The sequence below is a fragment of the Tachysurus fulvidraco genome, chromosome 13 (assembly GCF_022655615.1).
Source record: "Tachysurus fulvidraco isolate hzauxx_2018 chromosome 13, HZAU_PFXX_2.0, whole genome shotgun sequence".
NCBI classification, from domain to species: Eukaryota; Metazoa; Chordata; class Actinopteri; order Siluriformes; family Bagridae; genus Tachysurus; species Tachysurus fulvidraco.
Window position 1 is genome coordinate 25,040,036 of NC_062530.1, and position 26,580 is coordinate 25,066,615.

Consider the following 26,580-nt stretch of genomic DNA (forward strand, 5'->3'; position numbering starts at 1 on the left):
TAGAGAATGTCAATCCCTCACAATTCCCCGACAGCATGTTTCTTAAAGACTTTTGGGAAAGTGTCTTTAACTGCTCACTTAGACCTATGGAAGGCTTGAGGAGCTGCAACGGCTCTGAGAATTTAAAACGTGTAAAAAACGCTTTTACTGATGTGTCAGACCTGAGATTCACTAACAATGTCTATAAGGCTGTGTATGCAGTGGGGCATGCACTACACAATTTACTTTCATGTAATCGGAGCAATTTTTTTTTTTCTAATTCAGAATGTAAAGATCATTCCCAAATACAGCCTTGGGAGGTGAGTCAGATCATAAGAACATACATCAAACATAATAAACAGAAAAAGCTGTAATGGTTGTTTATAAATGCGACTTGTTAAATGTTTGTGTCTTCAAGGTTCTACATTTCTTGCAGAATGTAAATTTCACTACACGTCAGAAAGAAAATGTATTTTTCAGCAAAAATGGAGATTCTCCAGCTAAATATGAGTTAATTAATCTGCAAAAGTTCTCTGAAGGCACCACAAAAGTAGTAACAGTAGGCTACTATGATGCATCTTTGCCTAAAGACCAGCAGCTCACTTTAAACGGAGTTCAAATTGTCTGGAAAGGAGGAAGCAGAACGGTATTTTCCTATCACACAAGGAAACCTTTTGAGATTGGTGATTCTCCTGCAATTAGCTGTCTTGATGAAGCTTATTTGTCTTTTACCTGTGAAATGAAGGTACCAGTGTCTGTCTGCAGTGAGAGCTGTCCCCCAGGTACCAGAAGAGCTGTTCAGAAAGGAAGGCCTGCCTGTTGCTATGATTGTATACAATGTGCACCAGGAGAAGTTAGCAACACAACAGGTAAAAGAAAAATACAGTGAGAAAAATACAGTTATCCAAAATTTGTCTATCTGTTAATTGATATCTTAAAACTAAACGTCTCCAACCGTTTTTATGTTTTCTATTTAGATTCACTTAACTGCTTGAAATGCCCAATACAATATTGGTCAAACACAAGAGGTGATGCCTGTATTCCAAAAGAAGTCGAGTTCCTATCTTACAAGGATATAATGGGAATATTGCTTGCATTTTTTTGTTTGGTTGGTGTGTTGTTTACTATTCTAACTATATTAATTTTCTACTACAATAAAAATACTCCTATTGTCAGGGCCAACAACTCTGGGCTAAGCTTCCTGCTGCTCTTCTCTCTGACTCTGTGTTTCCTTTCATCACTTACATTCATTGGTCGGCCCTCTCAGTGGTCCTGTATGCTGCGTCACACAGTGTTTGGGATCACATTTGTCCTCTGTATCTCCTGTGTTCTGGGGAAAACCATTGTGGTGTTAATGGCCTTCAGGGCTACACTTCCAGGCAGTAATGTCATGAAATGGTTTGGGCCTCTACAGCAGAGACTCAGTGTACTCGCCTTCACTTTCATACAGATTCTTATCTGTGCACTTTGGTTAACAATATCACCTCCCTTCCCGTATATGAATATGAATTATTACCAAGAAAAAATCTTGTTAGAATGCAATTTGGGTTCAGCTGTTGGTTTCTGGGCTGTGCTGGGTTACATAGGATTTCTTGCCAGCTTATGTTTTGTTTTGGCTTTTGTGGCTCGAAAACTGCCTGATCATTTTAATGAAGCCAAATTCATCACATTCAGCATGCTTATATTCTGTGCAGTTTGGATCACATTTATTCCTGCTTATGTCAGCTCTCCTGGAAAATTAACTGTAGCTGTGGAGATATTTGCTATTTTGGCATCAAGTTATAGTTTACTATTTTGTATTTTTCTACCAAAATGCTATGTAATTTTACTGAGGCCTGAAATGAACACTAAAAAGCAAGTAATGGGAAAGATAAAGTGACTTATATGTTCCTCACAGATTAATAAACACACCTGAACTGTTCTCCAAGTCTGATTATTTTACATAGAACAATAAAAATGTATATAGAAATAATAAAAAAAAAACTTATTGCACTCAATCACAGCATATTGTACAGTCAGAAAGTCAGAGAACTCCATACACGGCCTACAAACATGGCCACAGTGACATGAGTCATCAGATATCTAAGCACACCTGTTCACAATCACAAACACACATGTCTGGAAACTCAGATGAAGGCAAGCCATAACACCTTACGTACATGCACGTCCACTGCACCCAGGTACCCCAGTTCACCTTGGCATCTATGTCAGTGGAAAGTCCAAAAGACAACGTATCCCCTCACTACACACTCAGATTACCTTGACCTTAAAGAGGTCTTCAGTAAGGCCAAGGCCATAGCTCTACCAGAATCTGCGGCCTCTGATCCCAGCAGACCATATTTTCACCTAGCTTAATCTACACAGTTCATACAATCTAGTGAGTATCTGGGAGGAGGACGAGTGAAAAATGCTATTCAGCACAACCTCTAGCCACTAGTAGTACTACCTGTACCAGCTGCCATATAGGCTCTCTTGCACCAGTTATATGCAAAAGGGGAGAAGCAACTTTTTAGACCTCATCATCAGTCCAGACAGAGTCTTCAGTGGCCAGCTGCTATCACCAACTGTCCCATGATCAAGACAGTCAAGAATCACTTCCTCGGCTTCACTAACTTTTATCTGTGCATCATATGGGTTTTATCTCCATAGCTCATCCCATAACCTCACTCAGCAAAGTGTTCACAGTATTTTAGAATACATTGTGAGTGGTCCTCAGTTCACCACATGAGTGGGCCAGCTGCATGGAGAAATCAGTAATAAATATAAGTGTAACCTTAGGGTGTCACAGTTAGGGTAATCAGATACTTGTGTTAGGGCGTCTTCTTGTGACAACCTGGTAGACTTAGCCCAGTTACTGGCATGAGCATGTGCCTGACTTCACTCCATCATGTGGCCACTGAACCACATCCCAATATATGCTTGGGTACTAGCCCCTGCAACTGGGTATGCTTGGGTACTAGCCCCTGGTGTTCCCCTTGAATTCTAGTCCTGACTCGTTGGCCTTGAACAACTGGTTTTGCCAAACCCAAAAGTCTGGGAAAACACCCATAAATGTTTCTAGCAGGTTGCCCAAACTAACAAAGCAAAACCCTAACCAGCAAAAACCCCCAAAATCAAACGTTCAACACCTTCAAACATGTTTAAAATTAAGTATTAGGTACATTAGCCCATTCTAGAATTGCAAAACAGAATAAAGAGGTTAATTACACACAGAACTTACCTCAACACTTACGCCACATCAGCACCAACATTTCAAGTCTGTGTACCTGAAGTTTTAAAAGAGACTCTTACTCACCAGAATGTTTTTTTAGCTGTCAGTGTGTTACACGCACACTGTTTTTTATCTGTTTTTGTTTGACTTTGACTTGTTTCTGATTTTTGTGCCTAGTTTATCCTTTTTGCTGATCGCATGACTTGTCTCTAGGTTTGGATTTATCTGCTTGACTCTCAGTAAAGAAAGATAACTGCCATTGCATCCATCTCAGCCTTTTGCTACAGGATAAACAAGCATATCTATCTTTGTTTCTATGCAACATTTATGAATAAGGGCCAGTATATTTGAATACACAGCTGAGACAACACATTTCACTGTCAAATTATATGTATATCGGTGCTTACTTTTGATTAGGCTTAAATATATACAGGCTTTACAAGACTATTAATTTTGGACACTTCATTTAAAAAAAAATTCAATAATGCAATACAATAACTTCTAGTTTCTTTAAAGCCCAACTTAATGTTATAATGCAACAGTGCAGTTTAAGCCCTCCCTCTAATTCTATTCAACTTGTGGGCTAAAACCGTTCTATAAAAGCTCAGAGCCCAAAGTGTTTTTTTGAAGGGTAACAATGAGGTTCCTCCTCACATGGCTTCTGTTCACTGTGGTAAGAAGTGCTGATCCTCCATGCAGTTTAAGAGGGATGCTCAATCCTCCTCAGATTAGCAAAGATGGGGATGTAATGATTGGTGGAATATTTTCCTTTCACAACAGCTGGGAACAGACAGTTCATGCCTTCACATCAGGGCCACAGCAATCCAATTGCAAGAGGTGAGCAAACAAAAGGGGGGAAAATCCAACAATGATTAAAAGAAAAAGTAAAATGTTTGTGGGTGGAAAGTTTCATAAGTTGACTTAATTATTGTTATATGTAGCTACATATTTATTACTATTGTCATAACATTTAGAACACATAATACATATAAATGATATCAATTCCATATTCCGTTTATTTATTTATTTATTTATTTATTTATTTATTTATTTATTTATCTATCTATCTATCTATCTATCTATCTATCTATCTATCTATCTATCTATCTATCTATCTATCTATCTATCTATCTATTAATTACTATAGTTTGAGCCTCCGTGAATTTCAAAATGCACAAACAATGGTATTTGCCATTGAGGAAATAAACAACAGAACAGATATTCTTCCTGGTGTCAAACTGGGTTATAAAATCTATGATTCCTGTGGATCAGTAGAAATGGCTATAAGAGCCTCCTTATCCTTACTTAATGGCCATGGAGAAAATACAACTTTAAAGTCTTGCTCCAATCCTGAAACAGTTCAAGCAATCATAGCAGAAACATCATCCACCCCATCAATTGCCATCTCTGCTACCATGGGACCTTTGCACATACCTGTGGTAAATCATCTATCTATCTATCTATCTATCTATCTATCTATCTATCTATCTATCTATCTATCTATCTATCTATCTATCTATCTATCTATCTGTTTAGTTTAAAAATGATTAAAAAAATCTTTACATTATCTCATTACTAAATAATGCAGTATTAAATATGAGATAAAATTGCACAAAATGTTGTGATCTACATTTTTCTTGTTGTTCGTTACTAACAGAATGTATTTATTACAGATTAGTCACTTTGCAACATGTGCATGCTTAAGTGACAAAAAGAAACACCCATCTTTCTTCAGAACCGTTCCAAGTGATTTTTACCAGAGCAGAGCTTTGGCTAAGTTGGTCAGGCATTTTGGCTGGACATGGGTAGGAGCCGTATGCAGTGATAATGACTATGGAAACAATGGTATGAACACCTTTATCAGTGCAGCCAAAGAGGAAGGAGTTTGTATTGAATTTTCTGAAGCATTTTTTAGGACAGACCCCCGGGAAAAGATTCTGAAAATAGTTGAGACCATTAAGACTGCAACCTCTAAAGTTATTGTAGCTTTTATCTCATACTCTGATATGGAGGTTCTTTTAAAGGAAATAGCGTTGCAGAACATCACTGGGTTTCAGTGGATTGGAAGTGAATCCTGGATTTCTGACTTGAACATTGCTACTCCTGAATGGCAGCCTATTCTTAAGGGATCGATGGGTTTTGCTATCCCGAAAGCTAAAATCAGTGGTCTAGGGGAATTCCTGACCAAGCTTAATCCAGCTTCTGATGTAGAGCTTTATAAACAGTTGTGGGAAACAATATTTGAATGTAAACTGCCCACAAGAGGAACTGATGATATTAAAGAAATGTGCAATGGCAATGAAAAACTCAGTGAAGTACAAAACCAATATACAGATGTTTCAGAGTTACAAATTGCAAATAATGTTTACAAGGCTGTGTATGCTGTGGCTTATGCCCTGCATAACAGTTATGGTTGTTCAAAGGGGGACAATGGAAAAGAAAGTGCTATTGTGTGCACAAGCATAGCTGAAAACCATCACCCATGGCATGTAAGTGTAAAGATATAACCGTGTTTAAGAAGGATAATTTTATGAATTAATTCAATAGGTTGTAATGCTTCATTTAGGTTGTCAGTGAGTTGAAGAAACTTCATTTCACCACTAGCACAGGAGAGGATGTTTTCTTCGATGAGAATGGAGATCCAGCAGCGAGGTATGATTTGCTGAACTGGCAGCGAGATAAGGATGGAAAAACCGTGTTTGTTAAAGTCGGCTTTTATGATGCGTCTTTACAAACATACCTTCAGCTGTCATTTAACAACATCAGCATAGCCTGGGCCAACAATAAACCACAGGTGAAATACAATAAATTAATACAAACATATTATTTACACGAAATAAAAAAAAGCATAAGGTCAATAAATAAATACAAGAAACCGTGGTTTTCAGGTGCCGCTCTCTGTGTGCAGTGAAAGTTGTCTTCCTGGCACCAGGAAAGCTGTACAGAAAGGCAGACCAATCTGCTGCTATGACTGTATACCATGTGCAGAGGGAGAAATCAGCAATACGACAGGTATAATGAAAAACAAAAGGTTTTATTTAATGTAAAAAATGAAAGATTGAACACCATACATTCATAAGTTCAAAAACATGCATAGAAATGCTATACAAAAATGAATAAAATATCTAAGTTTATATTTATTTTCTTTTCCTTTAGATTCTGTTACTTGTATCAAGTGCCCTCCTGAACTGTGGTCTAATGACAAGAGAGATAAATGTGTCTTAAAGATGGTGGAATTCCTGTCATTTGAAGAATTAATGGGAATCATTCTTGTCTTGTTTTCTTTGTTAGGAGTAACTTTCACCATCGCCATTGCTGTAATTTTCTTTAAACACAAGGACACACCAATTGTTAGAGCAAACAACTCTGAGCTGAGCTTTTTGCTGCTCTTCTCTCTGACTCTGTGCTTCCTCTGTTCACTTACTTTCATTGGTCAGCCCTCTAAGTGGTCCTGTATGCTGCGACACACAGCGTTTGGGATCACCTTTGTCCTCTGTATCTCCTGTGTTCTGGGTAAAACTGTAGTGGTGTTAATGGCCTTCAGGGCTACACTTCCAGGCAGTAATGTCATGAAATGGTTTGGGCCTCTACAGCAGAGACTCAGTGTACTTGCCTTCACTCTTGTACAGGTCATTATTTGTGTACTTTGGTTAACAATATCTCCTCCTTTTCCATACAAAAATATGAACTACTACAAGGAAAAGATTATATTAGAATGTAATGTAGGCTCAGTTATAGGTTTCTGGGCTGTTCTGGGTTATATAGGACTTTTGGCTCTTTTATGTTTTATCTTGGCTTTTCTGGCCCGGAAGTTGCCTGACAATTTCAATGAAGCCAAATTCATCACATTCAGCATGCTGATATTCTGTGCAGTTTGGATCACATTTATTCCTGCTTATGTCAGCTCTCCTGGAAAATTCACTGTAGCTGTAGAGATATTTGCCATTTTAGCATCAAGCTTTGGTTTACTATTCTGCATATTTGTTCCAAAGTGTTATATAATTATAATGAAACCAGAGAAGAACACCAAAAAGCAAATGATGGGGAAATAATCTGTTAATTTAGTACCTAAATTATTCAAAGCATATTTTAGTTTATCTGAAACAGAAAAGTTGTACCGTCACTAACTCTGTCACTAACTCTAATAAATAAACATTTGCAGTACTGTTCACATGACATGTTGAATTAATATTCCATGATTTATTAAAAAAAAACACCTTTCAACATCTGAGATTTCAAAACACACTTAAAGGAATGAAGGCAAAGGTGTGCTCTTTTTTTGCTAGCAGTGATGATTGCTTTGCATGAGATTACCTTGATATTCCTACAAAGAATCTAAAAATAAATTGGTCATCAACAAATATAATGGACACTGACCTAAAGAGAGTACTTTCCTATAAAAAAGTCCATTTTAGTTGGGCAGCAGACATGCAGAAGGAATTTTTACCTCTGATCTGACCTCAATTCCCATGTGAATATGGATGACTTGTCATTTCACAAACACCACAAACATGTGAAAACATGTCACATCACAGTTTAATGTGCACACTTGAGTTTCCACTCGTATGTGTGGCAGGTGTTCTCGTCGCAGGTGTGTTGTGAGATCTGTCCCTCGGGTACAAAGAGGGCTGTTCAGAAACAATGCCTGCCTACTGTTATGCCTGCAGACCAACCCCACCAGGACTAATTAGTGAAATAAAAATAAAGAAGAAAATAAAAACTGTTTCCATTTCCATTGCCTCTTGTAAACAAAATTGTTATGGATATGAGGCGTTGAAACTGTAAATATGATTTTTCTATTGAGACCTAATTAAATATGTCATGAGTTTAGATTTCCCTTTCCGTTCACCTAAACTGAATGTGGGAATATGACATAAACATCAAAACAAGATTGAACAATTTAACGGCTCAACTGATTATTCTGTTTGAATATTTCCAAAACAGATCAACAGATGTTTAACAAAAGAAGTAATGTGTCTACTAAAGTGGAGATGTCATGTTAATGACTCAAATTTTAGGTATAATTCTGACATTAAAATATGATAATATATATAATTGGGCTTCCTGTTGCTCTTATTCTTTAACTAGTCAGTATACTAATGCCTCACTATGAATACCATATAATCATATTTTAATGTCAGATTTATACCTAAAATTTGAGTCATTAACTTGAGTGTATTAATTTGAGTGTATAACCATACAGAGGACAAATCTAATTGAAAACTGCTCTGGTTTTCTGAAGATCAATTTTTATTCTGTTAATTCTTATTTCTTTTATTATTCGTTATTTCCTTTATCATTAATTATGTTTACCTTCTGCTCTATGTTTATGTTCTGTAAAGCTGCTTTGAGACAATGTCTATTGTAAAAAGTGGTATACAAATAAACTTGAATTGAATTGAATTGAATCAAGTACGTTTGGAACACCTAAAAAGTCTACCTAATATGAATAGAATAGAATACCTAATATGTTCTAGAAGCCCAGTGATCTGTAGATTTTTTTTAGGTGTTCCAAACATACTTTATCTTCAGAGGAACCAGAGCAGTTTTCAATTAGATTTAAAGTGAAGTGACATACGGCTACGTACGGTGAACCATACTCAGAATTCGTTCTCTGCATTTGACCCATCCAGAGTGCACAGACACAGCAGTGAACACACACCCGAAGCAGTGGGCAGCCATTTATGCTGTGGCGCCCAGGGAGCAGTTGGGGGGTTTGATGCCTTGCTCAAGGGCACCTCAGTCGTGGCCGGACCGAGACTCGAACCCACAAACTTAGGATTACGAGTCAGACACTCTAACCATTCGGCCACGTCCTCTGTAGGGTTATACATTCCTGAATGCATCTTGGTCATGATGAAAGTAATGAGGAGAGTCAGTGCCGATATCATATGCATATAGACTCTTCATTAGTAGATGTAATATTTTTTATCTTGTATTTTTATTCTAAAATGCCGAGCATGGCCCGACAGGAACGCGACACAATGTAAAGTAAACTACAGAGAGCATACATCCATGTTGAAATATGTGAAATCTCTATAAAAACTGTTAGAAATATCTTTAATTAATAATGTTATGACATTTAACAGCATGATTTACAGCTGTATGTATTGAAGGCCTGCAAGTGTATACTGAATGCTGTTTCAGCACTCCAGAAAGCACCCCTCAAGTGGAGAAAAAAAGCACTTATACTACAAAAACCTGTTTTTATCCCCTACTATACAATCAGACACATTTTTATCTGATTAGCAGCTTTGCATATGATTTAAAATAAAGGTTTCTCTTTTTTTCTTGAATTGTTTACACCCAAACCGCAATAACTCAAAAATATGTAGGCTTGGAACTCCAGGCTCCAAAAATAGTCAGAATATTACTGTATATATTTAAATAATGAGCCATATATTTAAATAGTGGAGAGTGTTATCAGTATTGAACGTGGTATTCTTTTGACACCACTTTAATTGTAATATTTTTTCCAATGACCCCTTTGAAATGCTATAGGTAATTTGGAACTATAGCATTTCGATTCTCTATTACAGTAAAGGTTTTAATGGCTGACAACATCCTTACTTCCTGCTAATATGTAGTCTTTGACACTTTTTAGACTTCTCTGCTCTGTTGCATAACTCACTTGATGTTATTGCTGAAAAAAGGATCTTTTATGTATTGTCACCAGCCACCTTTTTAATCCCTCTGCTGTTGTAGAATGTTTGAATACGTTTAATATATAATGGCCACATGTACAGTACTCCACACGTTTGACATTTTCAGTGGTTATAAGTAAATCTAAATTGAAATGAATTTACTTAAGCTTGAACTCAGGCGATAAAATACCAAACATCAAGTAGGCGATTTAAAAAAAAAAAAAGATAAATGTGTATTTTTTAAAGATGTATTAACACATGCATTAATAAAGGATTACAATTTTCCACATCTTTCTGGTTAATTGAGTGCTTTTGCATTTTAAAAAGATACATCCGATATCATTTGCACCTACAAAAGTGGCTGTGCTTATGGACCATTTTCTCCATCTATTCCAAAACAGAGTGGTTTGGACTGTTGGAATTCAAGCTTTTAGGCTGAACAAAAACAAAAGGAAACAATAACAAAAATAATAATGCTGGGTTCTTTGGTGGGTGTAAATATTACCCCTGAGAATTTGGGCCATCAAGTTACAAGTCAACTGGCCTTTACACCTGGGTCACAGAGGGGAGGAAATAAAACCAGGATGTGCTTCTGCTCTGGAACCTCATATGATCTGAGGCTGAAATGAGAGGGGTTGCTCTGGTTCTGTTTGCTCTTCTCGTAAGAGCACCAACATCTTGCCATGAAAATCCACATGATGGGGTTTTAGTGGACGAAACCCTTCTGGTTGACAAGGGCCTGAACTTTTGTAAAAATGAATATACCGATAGAAACTGGTGGTAAGTACAATTTTTCATTTATTTATTTATTTTTTTCAATTTTGCTTTTTTGCTTTGCTTTGTATTGGTATTTTCTTACATTTAAATTGCATAAATAAACACAATACATAGTATATGCAATTGATTTCACCTTTTTTTTATATATATTAATACATTTCATGACTTATCTCCTTGCAGGTACTCAATAACCGAACATAGCAGGGTGTTCTGTGTGGATGCGCAAGCAATGAATATACTATTTTTCTGCCATGTCTTTTCAGAGTACCAGTGGCTCTGTATTTGTATATTTGTCTCCCATAAGTGTCAGGCTCTGAGTGGCCACTTCACATCAGACCAAGTGAAAGCCAGCATGTGTTTACAGATGGTATGGGGCAATAAATCCTCTAAACTCTTCAATGCAATGAGTGAAGTGATTGATATATTTAAATTATTAAATAAATACAGAATTATTATTCTGTGTAAAAAGAGATTATACAATTGTATTTAAAAAGCTAAAACAATGATATTTTCTAAAGATTGATTACTCTAGTCTGCTGTAGTGATAATTTTCTGTTGTTATATCCAAATCTTCATATATAGATTCATATAAAAAGAATCATATCAACATTTCCATTTCAGTCACCGAATGACAATATTATTCCTCTCCGCAGGGTTTCCATCTTTTTGGCTGTGTCTGTCTAAGCTATTTTTGTGTATGTCCTATTTTCATAAGAGCTATAGGAAACAAAACCGTACAGCTCACAGCATGGCTGATAGACTACACATTGTTATCAAGCCCTGGCATTGTTCTGACTCAAAAACGATGCATAAAAATTACATTCAAACTATACTGCATGACTGAGCACTGTTTGCCCATCGAAGTATTTGGATTCACAACATCTGGGATTTCATGTCTGATGACTGAGTTTTTACTGAGTCTGAAGCTGACAGGTCGAGCAGAAAACTGCCAGAGAAAAGATGTTCTGTGGAAGTTATTGTTCTACAAAAGTCTGCCTACCTCTGTATGTGTATGTGCTGCTCTGCTCTATGGCTGTACTTTGACTTGCATGTTTATTGTGCATGGAAACATGAACCCTGTGGTGAAGAAGACTACAAAGAACTGTGCTTACACTTGCACTCCGTATGCCGACTTTCTCAAATACAAGGTAAAGTTAACAATATATTTTAGACCGTCAATCATTTCCTGGTGATTTTCCAGGGTCATATTTTATCTTTATTAACACGGAATATTGTAAGAAAAACTACAGATGAAAATGAAGCTGATCAAAAATCACAGTGCATTGATCAGTTTGAAGCCACAGTGTCTCGTTAGGAATAATAATCCGTGTTTCGATTTGTATCCACAGACATTTCTGTGTAAAATGAACTGCTTACCAAAGAAAATGGATAAAAGCCAAACGACTGAAAGTTGTTTAAAATATCTGCATGCTTTTCAAAACACAAGATGCAAAAAAGGTGATTTTTTTTCCTGTCCTTTCATACAGGTGCAATTGTCATTATGTAAACCTTTTTTTTTTTGGCTATCGGATATGATTCTAATATATCTTCCTATTTCTTGCCACAGAAGATATTTCTCACCTGCCGAAGTACTGTAGGAGTGCTACAATTAAAGGTATAGGCCATGTAAGAATGATAGGATTGCTAATTACATCTGTGTCACTGTCCCTGCCCTGTAACACTAATAGCACTTCTCAGTGTAGATGCCCCAGCAACCACAGAGGCAGTCACACCAAAGTGAGGTTAATGCTGCTTTTCACAGTCTCATGGTACTCTTTTATTTCACTAAATGTGACTTTACAACAGTCTGGATGTACCTGCAAAATCCACCCCACAGTGTATGGGATCTCCTTTGTCCTGAGCATCTCCTGTGTTTTGAGGAAAAGTATAATGGTGTTAACGGCCTTCAGGGCTACACTTCCAGGTTTCCAATGTTGTGAAGTGGTCTGGGACTCCACTACAGAGACTCAGTGATTCTACTCGGTCGTCTGTGAAATTATGGCCACCGTTCATCAGTTTTGGAGCATAACAGTGTGTGTTTAATAAGTAATATTTGATAGATTGCTTTCATAACTAATTATTGCGTGATAACAGTTTGAAGTGGAATTAAAAATCTTACACTTGACTTTAACAGCTAGAGTGTCATGATTAAGCAACCAACACAATTATTGGTATTAGCATATACACAATATGGATTCTAGGACATTTGAGACCAGTGTGAGCACATATGGATAAAATGAACAGCAAAATGTTAAACATAAATAAAGGTAAAAATAAAAAGGTCAGTAAGATGACTTTTTCTCTATTTTTCTCTATTCAAATATCATTGTAATTAACACTTTTAAAATCATTCTACTTAGCTTATATATACTTTTACAAAAAAAATAAGATCAAGTCAAGTCAAGAAGCTTTCATTGTCATTTCAACCATATATAGCTGTTGCAGTACACAGCGAAGACAACATTTTTCCAGGACCCTGATGCTACATTAAACAAAGACAGAGTTAAGGACGTAGTAAGTTAGTCCTAGCCACATAAAATGCATCTGTGCAACCTGGTGTAAACAGTGCAGGACAAAAGACAGCGCAGTCAAAAAATACATCACACAAATGACAATAAACAGATACAGTGCCGACCAGTGTAAATACTGTAAAGTATAGATCTTGGTGATACAGCATAAAGATCATTCAAATAAATGCATTCATAAGTGGATGAAACAACTTAATGTGTGTATACAAAGAAATTGAATTCATTTTGAGGATGTTTTGCTAAGAAAGTGTTCATTTTCACTAAGTATGGAGACATTTGGGACACCATGTACTGATGCTTTTCACAAATGTAAACATCTGGATCACAATCCAGAGGACATCAAAATGGGAAAACATAAAAGCAAGGCAAAGCTCATACATCAACATCATGACAGGACTCCATGGCATAAGGTACATAAGGTAACATAAGGCTTCCCCATGAATGTAGCTTATTACCCATATACCATATAACTGTGAATGTCTATATCACACTTTGTTGAATTCAGGTTTGCAGGTTTGTGTGTCACTTTTTCATCCCAAGGACGAAAATATAGAACAGAAGTTACATTTAGTTTTCACCTTACATACAAAAATTGTTAAAAAAAAAAAAAAAGCTTTACTACCAATACTGTGCTCGTAATTTGTCACTAAGTGAAAAGGTTCAATTCAAGTCACACGGCATGTTGGGAAAGTCTTCTTGGAACAGACTGGGATTGTGCCATTGACAGTGGTGGTCCTTGTTGATGGTTTTTCCTAATAGGGAAGAGTTTGAGCTGGACGAAGACTAAAAAAGTGCACTTTTATTGACACACACACATTCATTTTGGTATAACTCATTAAGGTTATGATGAGAGGATACCATAAAACACACAGTGTGTTCATTTCTACTTCTAAAACTGTGGCAAATGGTGGCATAGTTAGCAAGAATATTTAGTAGGACTCTGGCAGGAATGAACAAATTAAAGTGCTTCTGTTCACTCAGTGTATGTATTGCATAGGGAGAGAACAACCCAGAAAGTGCAAGGAACACAGTGCTGAAGATGCCAGAAAGTAGAAACACATGTATGTGTTTGTGTGGTGTGTGATGTGTTTTTTTTTTTGTTTTGTTTTTTACAGATGTTTTTTACCCAGAGGTTGTTCTTTCTTTTCTGAAATAGCACTGTATACAGCCTGTTATTTGTGGAATCAATAAGCAATCTCTTCAGCTTTCTGCAACCTGTAGTGTCAAAAAAACCTTATTGTATACCCAACTATCAGCCATCCCAGGAAGGGTGAAAGCTATCACATGTTTCCTCCAGGACACATGAATCAAGCCAGCTATACGTACATTTTGAATTGCTACCAATGGTGTGTCACAGCTTACGACTTATGACTAGCATTTCTGTGAGTGACCATCAAAGGAACATACAAAACCAGTCCCACAAAAAAGCAAGGAGAGTTTTGTACTATCAGACTCCTGGCATTGGATAGCTGTAGCATTAACTTAGTTTCTGATGCAAATCATGCTTGTGAGGCTCACATGTTCTTCTGGCATGCTGTGTCCCATATTATTATTAGTTCCTACTCAAGGTTAGTCTGAATGTACCTCGCCTCGCCTCAATACGTTATGTTATGTTAACTGCAGAACACTGTATCCCGAAGCTTCCTTCCTCAGTATCTTGCAGTACAGTATCTGGCAGTTCCTGAATGTGACATCTTGTTTTATCAACAAAATCTGTGAGAGACAGCTGAAGAGTAAAGCATCATGACATGGCCACCATAATTTTACCACTGTCAAGCACATTTAGGCCATGTCCACACTAATACACTTTCGTTTGAAAACGTATATTTTTCTCTCCGTTTTGGCCTTTTGTCCACACTGAGGCAGCGTTTTAAGTCAGCGAAAACGTAACTGTTGGAAGGAGCTCTCCAAAGCAGATAAATTTGAAAATGCCGTCTTCACGTCTTAGTGTGGACTGTGAAGACGGAGGCTTTTGAAGACTATGATGCATTTTTAGTCATGTGATGCAGTCATATGACCAATTCAGCCAAGCGGAAATGATGCAGTAGGGGAATGTAAGCATTTTCATACATTTCAGTGTGGATGAGCAACTTTTGGAAAACGGTTGAAAATGATAATGTGAACATGGAGCGTTTTTACACGTAAACTCTGTTTTCAAGTATATCCGGATTAGTGTAGACATAGTCTTAGGTAAGCATATTAGTAACCATGGGCCTTTGTTAGTACACATGTAGGTTTAATAATAAAAGGAAGATAAAAGAGGCTCTATTTTATAGTGTCTGTTGATCACTGAAGTACAGGAATTGACAAAACGTTGTGTAATACCAAAATTCACATATTATTTTGTGCATCTGTGCTTATAATAGAAACATTTGCCTTCAGCCGCAGATGGGCTAATATTCTGTTGTAGCTGACTGCTTCATAACTTTCAGGACATTTCGTATAATCGGAAAAATCTACATCACATGAGGTGGGATGTGGCAGCTCAGTGGTTAAGGTGTTGGAATACTGATCGGGAGGTCATGAGTTCAAATCCCAGGGTCACCAAGCTGTCACTCCTGGGCCCCTGAGCAAGGCCCTTGACCTTTAATTTCTCAGCTGTATAAATGAGATAAATGTAAGTCGCTCTGAATAAGAGCGTCTGCCAAATGCCATAAATGTAACTGTATTAACTATCCATACTCTCTGCCAGATATGTCTACTTTCCTAGTCTAAGAAAACCTTCTTTGAATGACACACCTCTGACACGAACCAGCCTATGGCAGACATGACATATTAAGGTACTATATAAAACAAGTAGCACATGTGCTGATCCTTCAGCCATGGGTAAGCTTAATCTATTGTGTATGTGTTTGACATTTTTTACACCAACAGGATTAGCATGCAAACTGCTGGGTAAGTTTGAAATGAGAGACATGTTTAAGGAAGGAGACATTATGATAGGTGGAGTTTTTCCTATATTTAACAAACAGGACAATGTTCTTACTTCATTTGAAAACAAACCGCCAAAAGCTGAATGTAAAGGGTGAGTTAAAAAAAAGAAAAGAAAATGCTAAAATTTGCTTAGTTGAATGCTTATGTATTTAATTGTTCCATTTTGCTTTGTTTAACTTCATCATAGATTTGACTTACGAGCCTTTCGCTGGACTAGAACCATGATGTTTGCAATAGAGGAAATAAATCAAGATGAGAAATTGCTTCCTAACGTCACACTTGGGTATAAAATTTTAGACTCCTGTGCATCTCCTATTAATGTTTTGCAAGCTGCCCTCACTCTGGTGAGCATGTCAGAGGAAAATAACTCTTCCTCTCAATGTTATCCACCTCCTCTCTCAGCTGTTGTGGCTGAATCCGGTTCTACTCAGTCTTTAGTTGTGGCTGGGACAGTTGGACCATTCAGAGTACCAGTGGTAATAACATTTAAGCTAATTTACATTTAAACTCATTTTGAAAAGCATATATATATTCACATATATGCATTCACATCATGATATTTGTATATTAAAATCATGATGTTTGTCCCTGAATAGGTGAGTTACTTTTCAACATGTGCATGTTTGAGTGACAAAACAAAATATCCTACGTTTTTCCGAACAATACCAAGTGACTACTACCAAGCAAAGGCTTTGGCTTTCCTCGTCAAACGTTTTGGATGGACATGGATTGGAGTTTTACAGTCTGACAATGATTATGGACGAAATGGGATAACAGCATTCACTAAGGAAGTGGAGGCTTATGGTGTATGCATTGCATTTGTTGGCACAGTTTTGCGAACATATCCTCAAAGTAAAATCCTTGAAGTTGTTGAACTGATAAAGCATTCAACTGTTGAAGTGATTCTTGCGTTTGTACCAGAGGGAGATCTCTATCCTTTAATGATAGAAGTGGTGAAACAGAACATTACAGGAATACAGTGGATTGCAAGCGAAGCCTGGATAACTGCAGACCGACCATCCACTCCAGAAATGTTTAAATCTTTTGGAGGAACATTAGGATTTGTGGTTCGAAAAATGGCCATAACCAAACTGGGACCAATTCTGAAAGATATCAACCCTTATAAAGATTCAGAATCCAGTTTTGTGAGCGATTTCTGGGAAACAATTGTAGGATGTAGGCCTCCATCTTCAATAACCGATTTTGGGAATAGCACAAAAACATGCTCAGGAGCTGAAACAGTAGATTATACAAACAAGTTCTTTGATGTCACACAACTTAGAGTGGCCTATAATGTTTATCAAGCAGTGTACGCAATCGCTCATGCTTTACATCAGGTTCTGTTTTGTGAAAAACCTGAGACCAATGTCTCAAAACTGTGTCTTCCTTTGTTACAGATAACCCCAAACCTGGTGAGCTAGACAATTTAATCACAATGTATTTATTTTCAAGGGTTAATCATCATTACATATTTGCAATTATGTATTGCTCTTTTCTTCCTAAGGTAAGTGAACAGTTAAAAAAAGTACATTTTGTGGATGCATTTGGAGAGCTAGTGTTCTTTGACAAGAACGGAGACCCACCTGCCTCATATGAAGTCATAAACTGGCAGCTGAGAGACGGTCAAGTGCAGCATATTCCAGTTGGACATTTCAGCACATCTGCAAATGGACAATATGAACTTCTGATTAATGAAGAAAAGATAGTCTGGAGAAAAGGAAATTTGGTAGGATAAACTTGTAATTAAACATATATTATCCTTTAATTCTATTAGTGCTCCAACATTTCTACTCTGCTCTATTGTCTCAGACTCCAAAAGCTGCTTGCTCAGAAATCTGTCCACAAGGCACAAGAAAAGCACAAATTAAAGGTTTACCTCTGTGCTGCTTTGACTGTATCCCATGTGCTGATGGCTCTATATCAAATTCAACAGGTGCAGTAGTATTAAATTAATATTGCCTAAATAATGCATATGAAGGTATCTGGCATTGCAAAACATTTTTCTTCTACTTTAGGAGCAACAGATTGTATCACCTGTCCTGAGGAGTACTGGTCTAATGAAGGAAAAGACAGCTGCATCATGAAAATAATAGAGTTTCTTTCATACACTGAAACAATGGGGACTATTCTAATAGCTGTGTCACTATTCGGTGCTTGTTTAGCATTATGCACTATGGTGGTATTCATATATTTTAGAGACACACCAATAGTTAAAGCAAATAATTCTGAGCTGAGCTTACTTTTACTTCTTTCCCTTATATTTTGCTTCCTCTGCCCACTCACATTCATTGGCGAGCCCACGGTTTGGTCCTGCATGTTACGTCATACAGCATTTGGCATTGCCTTTGCACTCTGCATTTCCTGTATGCTGGGGAAAACTATAGTTGTGGTAACTGCCTTCAGAGCAACATTACCTGGGAACAATGTGGCAGCAAAGTTTGGACCACCTCAGCAAAGGGCCATTGTGTGTTCATGCACTGCAGTTCAAATACTTATTTGTATCCTGTGGCTAAATGTTGCACCACCATTCCCAGATAAAGTTTTCGAACAACGCAGTAAAAAAATAATTCTTGAATGTAACACAGGATCAGATGCCGCGTTTTATGCCGTTCTAGGATACATTGGTCTTCTTGCTATAGTTTGTTTGGTCCTGGCCTTTTTAGCCAGAAAGCTACCTGATAATTTTAATGAAGCCAAATTCATCACATTCAGTTTGCTTATATTCTGTGCAGTTTGGATCACCTTTATTCCAGCTTACGTCAGCTCTCCTGGAAAGTATACAGTAGCTGTAGAAATATTTGCAATTTTGTCTTCAGCTTTTGGCCTGCTGATATGCATTTTTGTACCAAAATGTTACATCATTTTAATCAAACCAGAGAGAAATACAAGAAAACATGTAATGGGGAAAAATACAAAGGCTACTTAATTGTATCTAATTGAGAGATTATAAAAGAATAATAAAATGTAGGTAAGGAATGGTATTGTATCATATGGTATAGAATTGTAGAACCTATTAATTAATTCATTCATTCATTCATTTTCTACCGCTTATCCGGAGTTCTCGGGTCACGGGGAGCCTGTGCCTATCTCAGGCGTCATCAAGCATCAAGGCAGGATACACCCTGGACGGAGTGCCAACCCATTGCGGGGCACACACTCTCATTCACTCATGCAATCACACACTACGGACAATTTTCCAGAGATGCCAATCAACCTACCATGCATGTCTTTGGACCTGGGGAGGAAACCAGATTTTACTGATCAAATATAGTTTAAATACAGTTTACATTAACTGTTGGACTTACCCTGTCTTTGCTAGACTATTATATTATGGTTATTTCTATATAGCTGAGAGGAATGTAATATAACAACCTGCCCATCAAAACCCATAGAGCCTGTCCATTAAGGATAGGGCTGTGGGTGAAACGCTGAAAGCATTGTTCATTTAGCAGCAGCTACATCAGACTGGTGAGTCAAGTTTTTCCAAACCACCAAATTTTTGGGATTCATCAATTTCAGCAAACTCCAGCAGGTTACGTATGTAACCTGGTTTCTTGAGAAGGGAATGAGATGCTGAGTCAGGGCTGTGATGCTGTGGGAATGCCTCTGTGAGGAAGTTGTGTCTGAAGCGCTGTGTGTGCAACACGCTGCTTGTCTGAAGGAAGTGTGAGAGGACACCCGGGGCATGGCCAGCAATGCAGCATCTTCATGCAGCATCTACATACATAACCTGATGTAGTTCACTTTTGAGGGAACTCAATGTTGGATCAGGGAACACCTGACTGTGCCATAGGTCATTAGAGAGCACGAGCAGACTGGGAACAGAACATCAATAGCCCTGCAGGACCTGGGACCCTGGAGTGGGCATGCAGCTTCCTAGTGGAGGGGCCCCTAGCATTCAGTAGAGCCTCTGTCACCTCAGATGAAAGGTCTGCCTCTAGGAACTGGTCCACCTCAGGGACGTGATCCAGAGCTTTCACATCTTGGGGCAGGGGTGTCAGATTGCCCCCTGCTACTTACAGAGGAGATCCTAATTGATGGAAACCTCTCATGGAGTGCCGTCCAGGAGGGAGACTAGGTCTGTGAACCAAACTCGAGAGGGCCAAGGAGGAGCACACTCTGGCTAGGTCTTGTGGGAGCAGAGCTACCGGGGAAAGGGCGTACAGACAGAGCCTTGGCCAGGTGCGTACCAAAGCATCCAGGCCCAGAGGGGCCAGATGAGAGAGGTTGAGAGGATGAGATGCAGCTATGCCAGGGCAGCATCCACGAACTTTGTAAATGTGCATGGTAAAAGTTCTAGGCAAAAAAGGAAGAATACAGTACCGGTACGCTTTGCCCACAAAAGTGAACCTGAGGAAATTCCTGTGCTCTGGCAAAATGCCTATCTAAAAATAAGTGTCTTTGAGGTCTGTCATAACAAACCAGTCCTCAGACCTGATCTGGGAGTCAATAACCTTGAGCATGAGCATCTGGAACTTGTCTTCAGGGTAAAGCTCAGAGCCCGCAGGTCCAAAATTGGAGAAACATCATTTACTGCACTGTCCGAAGTACATTTCTCTTTTTAAATGTAGCATAATATGGACCCTATGGCTCAGAACAAAGGCTTTTATTCATCATGTTCCCTCATTCATTGGTATGATGATTTCTGTTCAATTGTAGATTTGAGCTGGATGAAGTGATTGTGCCACATAGTACAGAAGACATGTTGTGACACAAGCTCCAAGATTTATTGTCATGTGCACAGGTTCAGTGTACAATATGTAATTAAATTAGCTTGTATATTATTCTGCTGTAACATAAAAGGAAAGGACAAAAACATACAAATTTCACAACTTTTCACTTGAGTTAAGCACAGGTCTAGAATTTAAGACTGTACTCACTGTTGGATGTAGAGAATCTCATGTTTATTATGAAGAAAAGTGCTTGGTGACAAAAATGCAATTTAATGCTTGAAATACTACAAATTAAATATATGGACTTACATTTTGTGTCATTTAGCAGACTCTTTTATCCAGAGTGAGTTACAATTTATTTCAATTTATACAACTGAGCAATTGAGGGATAAGGGCCTTGCCCAGGGGCAAAGCAGTGGCTGCTTGGTGGATTCCTTAATACCTTAACCATTAGGCTACAACGTGAAAAGACCTATGAAAAAAAACAATAGGCCTTTGTAGAACACCAAACTTTATTTTCATATGCATAGAGAAAGAAGCCAACATGGACATTTACAAACCGATGTCAGTCTCCCTTGATCAAAGATATTAGTATAAAGAAACAAATTATATTCTAATCTAGGATATCAAGAGCTATACTGATATCAAGCACTACAAGCAAGGAGACACAGATAGGTCAATTATAACCTGTGTTTTTTATATATATTGTAATGAGGCCAGGGGTGGCATATATATATGTATTGTAATGAGGCACGGTGGCTTAGTGGGAAGCACATTCGCCTCACACCTCCAGGGTCGGGGTTCGATTCCCGCCTCCACCTTGTGTGTGTGGAGTTTGCATGTTCTCCCCGTGCCTCGGGGGTTTCCTCTGGGTACTCCGGTTTCCTCCCCCGGTCCAAAGACACTCCGTCCAGGGTGTATCCTGCCTTGATGCCCGATGACACCTGGGATAGGCACAGGCTCCCTGTGACCCGAGGTAGTTCGGATAAGCGGTAGAAAATGAGTGAGAGTTTAATGAGGCCTAGACTCTAAATGAACAATTTCATGGACATGATTCACATGCAAGTGTGCTTAGCTGGTAGTCTAAGATAAAGAGACATTTGGTCTATTGTTTAGAAGGATCAAGAATTGTTTGTTACATGGAACAATGACCACTTTTTTAAATAGTTTAACCACATAATCAATATTCTCAGTAGTTATCAAGAACATACTGTATGGCCAAAGGTTTGTGGACACCTCATCATCACAAGTACATGTGGGCTTGCCAAATGTGGACTAAAACTGGAATGGGATGTTTAACAAGCACATATGGATGTTGTGGTCAGTTTTCCACAATTTATAGTGGTATGTTGTTTTGTTTTGTGTAGGAGCACGAGACAAAGCCATTACAGACTGTTTATTGCAGCATACAATATTTTACAATTGCAGACATAATACATTTGAATTTTTGTATTCTAAATATCTGTGCTTGTGTATAAATAGGGTTGGTGAATGATTCTGCACTATTTTTTCATCATATGCTGTCTGCTGTTTTTTTCAGGTCTCAACAGAACAACATAGCATTTTGGAGCAAATATGCACAGAAGCAGTCCAAAGGCTGAAGCTAAGATCGCAAAGACATGCACAGCAACCATGTATTTTCCCTGAGTGCTCACATAAACAGGGATAAATGTTATCCACACAGCAAAAAAGATAAGCATACTGAATGTGATAAATTTTGCTTCGTTGAAATTGTCTGGAAGTTTTCTGGCCAAAAAAGCTATCAAAAAGCACATGCATGCAAGTAGGCCAATGTAACCCAATACGCACCAGAATCCTATTTCTGATCCCACTTTACACTCTATAATTATAGTAGGACTCAAGAACGCAGTAGTATAGGCAGCAGAGGGAGGTTTAGTCACCAGCCATATGATACAAATAAGTACTTGAACTAAAGAACATAATATGACACTTAACCTCTGCTGAAGTGGACCAAACCATTTCATGACATTACTACCAGGTAGGGTGGCCCTGAAAGCCATAAGAACCACTACAGTCTTAGCCAAGATGCAGGCAATGCAGAGTGCAAAGCTGACTCCGAAGGCTGTAAACCTAATCTGGCAGAGCCAATCAGTGGGCTTGCCAATAAATGTCAGACTAATCAGAAAGCATGCACATAGAAACCAGAGTAGGAGGAAGCTGAGCTCCATGTTGTTGCCTCGAACTACTGGAGTATTTCTGTAGATTATAAACACATAAAGCACTGCAATAGTCAAACAAGCTCCAAACGCTGAAACAGCCAAGAGAACTATTCCCAAGGGCTCCTCATAGGACAGGTACTCCAAGCCCTTTGGTATGCATTTGTCCCTGGCATGGTTTGGCCATGTTTCCCTTGAACATCTTAAACAATCATTTGAGTCTGTGAGGAAAACAAAAAGCCGTATTCTATTGTCATGATCATAAACATCATAGCAATAAGACCAATGAAAGCAGTTTCACACCTGTTTGATTGCTAATCTCTCCTTCAGCACATGGTATGCAGTCAAAGCAACATATGGGTTCACCCTTTCGCCTGGCTTTCCTGGAGCCGGGCAGGCAACTTTTGCTGCAAACTGATACTGGTGCCTAATAATAAAGTAGGAGGTTTTACACACACCACACATACACACACATGGAAATCCCCTTTGAATAAACTATCTAAAAATAAATAAATCTACTGAAAGTATACATGGAAAAGATTTAGCTGATGTTGTGAGATTAAATTGCCTAATGAGCAAACAGTATTTTTCCATTTTAAGATAGAAAACATAAGATCTTCTCTTTGAATGAGCATAATGCAGACAGACTGAATAATAAGTAAACGTACAAATGACGTTCTGGTGAAGAATAAAATAGCGCACACCTTATTGTCTCTTTTCCAAATAATCATTGATTCATTAATGACCAGGCCACTATCCTCCTTCAGTGATGCATCATAGAACCCCACTTTCACCAAGTGAAGTAAGCCATCACTTGATGCCTGCCAGTTCATCAAATCATAAGATGCAATTGGATCTCCGTTCTCATCAAAGTGCACAAACTCTCCTAGTGTTGTGAAGTTTGATCTCTTCATGTAGCTTATCAGCTTTGAGGAAGATTGAGAAGTTAGTTTGGTAGAATTGTTTCCAGATCTCATTATCAACATATTTTCCATCACTGAAGTTGTTAAGATCAGAATTTGCAGAAACATTACGTGATGACATCCTTAAACTAGAATAGTGTGAAAATATATCCACAAATACTTACATACACATTCATTTATACACACACACACCTGCCAAGGCAGAAGGGGATTTAGCCTCCCACATGTTCCATTTTGAAAGGGGCCTTGTCCTCGAACACAGGTACTCATATCATGTAAAGCATGTGCTATGAGATACACAGCTTTATATACATTGTATGACACTCTAAGCTCTGATACATCTGTAAAGATAGAGTACACATTGTCCAGAGTCTCTCTCCCACTACAAGCTTCCCTGTTCTGGTCCTCCTGTCTATGTACATGCGCGTTTAAAGATCCATTGATCCGGCAATGGAACGTTTCCTCCCAGAACTCTGTAAAAAAATCTGAACTTCGTGCAGTGGAAGCGTTCATCGCTCTGAGATATCCACCAAGGTTTGGGATTTCACCTTTGCGTATGGCAAACCCTAGAGTTCCCTGTAAGAGATCATGGAACTCACTCCACAATGCCTGTGATGTTGCCCAAGCTTCACTGGCAATCCACTGCAAATGTGTGATGTTTTGTCGCTTGCATTCTCTCAGAATAGTTTGCAGTTCTGATTCTCCAGAGAAGTTTAGAATGACTGTGGCTGTGGAGGCTTTAATGACATCCATTAAGCCATGCACAGCTTCAGTAGTGAGTGTGACAGGGTAAAAGTGAACATATGCAGGACATATATTATATCTGGCTGATTCTTTAAGGAAGAGCTGGATGGCAAAGCGAGCATAGTCTGACTCCACTCCAATAACTCCCACCCAAGTCCACTGAAAATAATGGACAAGCTTTGCTAATGCCTTTATCTGAAATTCATCACTTGGCATTGTTCGCATAAATGTGGGAAACTCTTTCTTGTTACTCAAACATGAGCAAGATGCAAAGTAGCTCACCTGACAGAAGATTAAAATGAGCACATGAGACATTACTCAAATAAAAATGAAAATAAAATACACTAAAAAACAAACAAATAAAAATTTTTCACACATAAAAGTAATGTGTCACTTAAGAGATATTACTGTCTCTTAATTGATGTGTTTACAGACAATAAAGAAGCACAAAATAAAAAGTAAATAGAAGCTAGCTCATATTAGGAGTAATGAAATATTACTGTAAAACATATCCTAATGTGAAATGATATCAATGTTTTTTTTTTCCCTTTATGTAATTATATATGCATGGGCAATAAATAAACATGCACTGTGTACATTAACAACATGGGCTGTAATTTACGGTTATGACTTTATATGGTTTATTCAGAATAATAGATTTTGCCTTACCAAAGGTATACCGAATGAGCCTAGTGTTCTCAGCACAGCCATGGATATCCCTGATGCAGCATCCCCTACAATAACTGGAGAGGGCTGCCTGATAACATTCACACATCCAGATCCATTTACTTTCTCAGGCTGCCCATTGACCAGGAGAAGTGAGTTCTTTATTGACACAGGTATGTCATCACAGCTGTCTCGGATGTGGTATCCCAGTGTCAGATTTGGTAACAGGTCCAGTCTCTGGTTTATCTCTGACACAGCAAAGGTCATTGTTCGCATCCACCTTAGGGCTCGAGGACTAAAGCTGCAGTGTACACAAAAACAACTCTACTGTAGTAAAAGTTAATTTAAGAAATTATTATAAGAATATACAAAAAGATATTGCATTACATATGAAAGGAAGCAGATAAATATACATCAGCAATAAATATATCCTTTTACATATTTCAAAGCCAGTATCAGTCACATACTATTTGTAATCAGTTGGTTCAGGTTTGCTCTGGAAAGACCGCACTGCTGAAACAGGGCTGTAATGCAGGGGGAACAGACCTCCCAAAATCACATCTCCACCCATGTAGAAACTATGGGTCCCTTCATCTCCCTGGTAGAAGCACTCATCCTTGTTTGTGGACTGACCACACATAAATACATTTAACAGAAACCATAAGGTGAGCAAATTACAATGGCATGCCATACCTGACACAGAACAGAAAGATGGCTCAGATGAGCTTATATAGGCAGCACAATGTGCAGGGGACAGTGTCGTCTTGTCCCTGAGAATCATGTGAACCAATGATGTTTGCTGTTACTGCTGTCAGTCTCTCCATACAGTAAAACAGCTCAGATTGTGATCTTAATGCTAGCAAATAATATAGCGGCTTCTAAAATTGTTTATCAATAAACATCATTAAAGCAAATAAAGTCAAAATGCATTATTATAATGCTTTGATTTTTTTTTATGAGATTATGGGCTTATTTTTATGAGATTATTGATTGTAGAAGTTCTTCTAAGCATCCTGGAGAAAAGGTTCTACTGGATATTATATGCTTGCATGTTAAATCTGACAGCCAGCCTATTACATAATCTTACCTAGAAGGGATAAAGGGATAAGGGTGTGGGTTGGTCACCTAAGACTGTCTTAGAAGTTTATAGACTTTTAGGATTTCCTTTCTTTTTGACTAATACACAATACAATTTGCAAATTATGAATAAATTATCCAATATAGGCTAATTAGATACAGCTAAAATGCATTCAGCTGACAATTAAATGAAAATGTCAGTAAATTCATTCATTCATTCATTCATTCATTCATTCAGAATTTTTAT

General features: G+C 38.0%; 4 protein-coding genes across 4 annotated transcripts in view; 3 read left to right on the top strand and 1 right to left on the bottom strand.

Annotated features, from left to right (window-relative positions):
• Positions 1-1,858, top strand: part of LOC113652545 (extracellular calcium-sensing receptor-like) — a 3,067-nt gene extending 1,209 nt beyond the window's left edge. Inside the window, exons 3-6 of the mRNA XM_027161656.2 lie at positions 1-299; positions 398-625; positions 725-848; positions 957-1,858. The exon at positions 1-299 is cut by the window's left edge and continues 508 nt beyond it. Of these exons, the coding sequence (XP_027017457.2) occupies positions 1-299; positions 398-625; positions 725-848; positions 957-1,858 (1,553 nt within the window). The remainder of the gene's footprint in view (positions 300-397; positions 626-724; positions 849-956) is intronic.
• A 2,498-nt stretch (positions 1,859-4,356) lies between these two features.
• Positions 4,357-7,242, top strand: LOC113652639 (extracellular calcium-sensing receptor-like). Its single transcript, XM_027161843.1, has 5 exons — positions 4,357-4,629; positions 4,864-5,679; positions 5,757-5,984; positions 6,079-6,202; positions 6,347-7,242. The coding sequence occupies exons 1-5, from the start codon at positions 4,372-4,374 to the stop codon at positions 7,240-7,242; spliced, it is 2,322 nt and encodes a 773-aa protein (XP_027017644.1). The 5' UTR covers positions 4,357-4,371.
• An 8,719-nt stretch (positions 7,243-15,961) lies between these two features.
• On the top strand, positions 15,962-18,999 carry LOC113652546 (extracellular calcium-sensing receptor-like). Its single transcript, XM_047822809.1, has 7 exons — positions 15,962-15,965; positions 16,014-16,164; positions 16,261-16,549; positions 16,670-17,485; positions 17,578-17,799; positions 17,883-18,006; positions 18,089-18,999. The coding sequence occupies exons 1-7, from the start codon at positions 15,962-15,964 to the stop codon at positions 18,997-18,999; spliced, it is 2,517 nt and encodes an 838-aa protein (XP_047678765.1).
• A 3,134-nt stretch (positions 19,000-22,133) lies between these two features.
• On the bottom strand, positions 22,134-25,947 carry LOC113652687 (extracellular calcium-sensing receptor-like). Its single transcript, XM_027161909.2, has 6 exons — positions 25,724-25,947; positions 25,260-25,557; positions 24,039-24,872; positions 23,628-23,849; positions 23,227-23,350; positions 22,134-23,144 (listed from the first exon to the last, which is right to left on the bottom strand). Exons 1-6 carry the CDS (start codon positions 25,945-25,947, stop codon positions 22,249-22,251), a joined length of 2,598 nt encoding a protein of 865 aa, XP_027017710.2. The 3' UTR covers positions 22,134-22,248.
• Between the last annotated feature and the right edge of the window lie 633 nt (positions 25,948-26,580).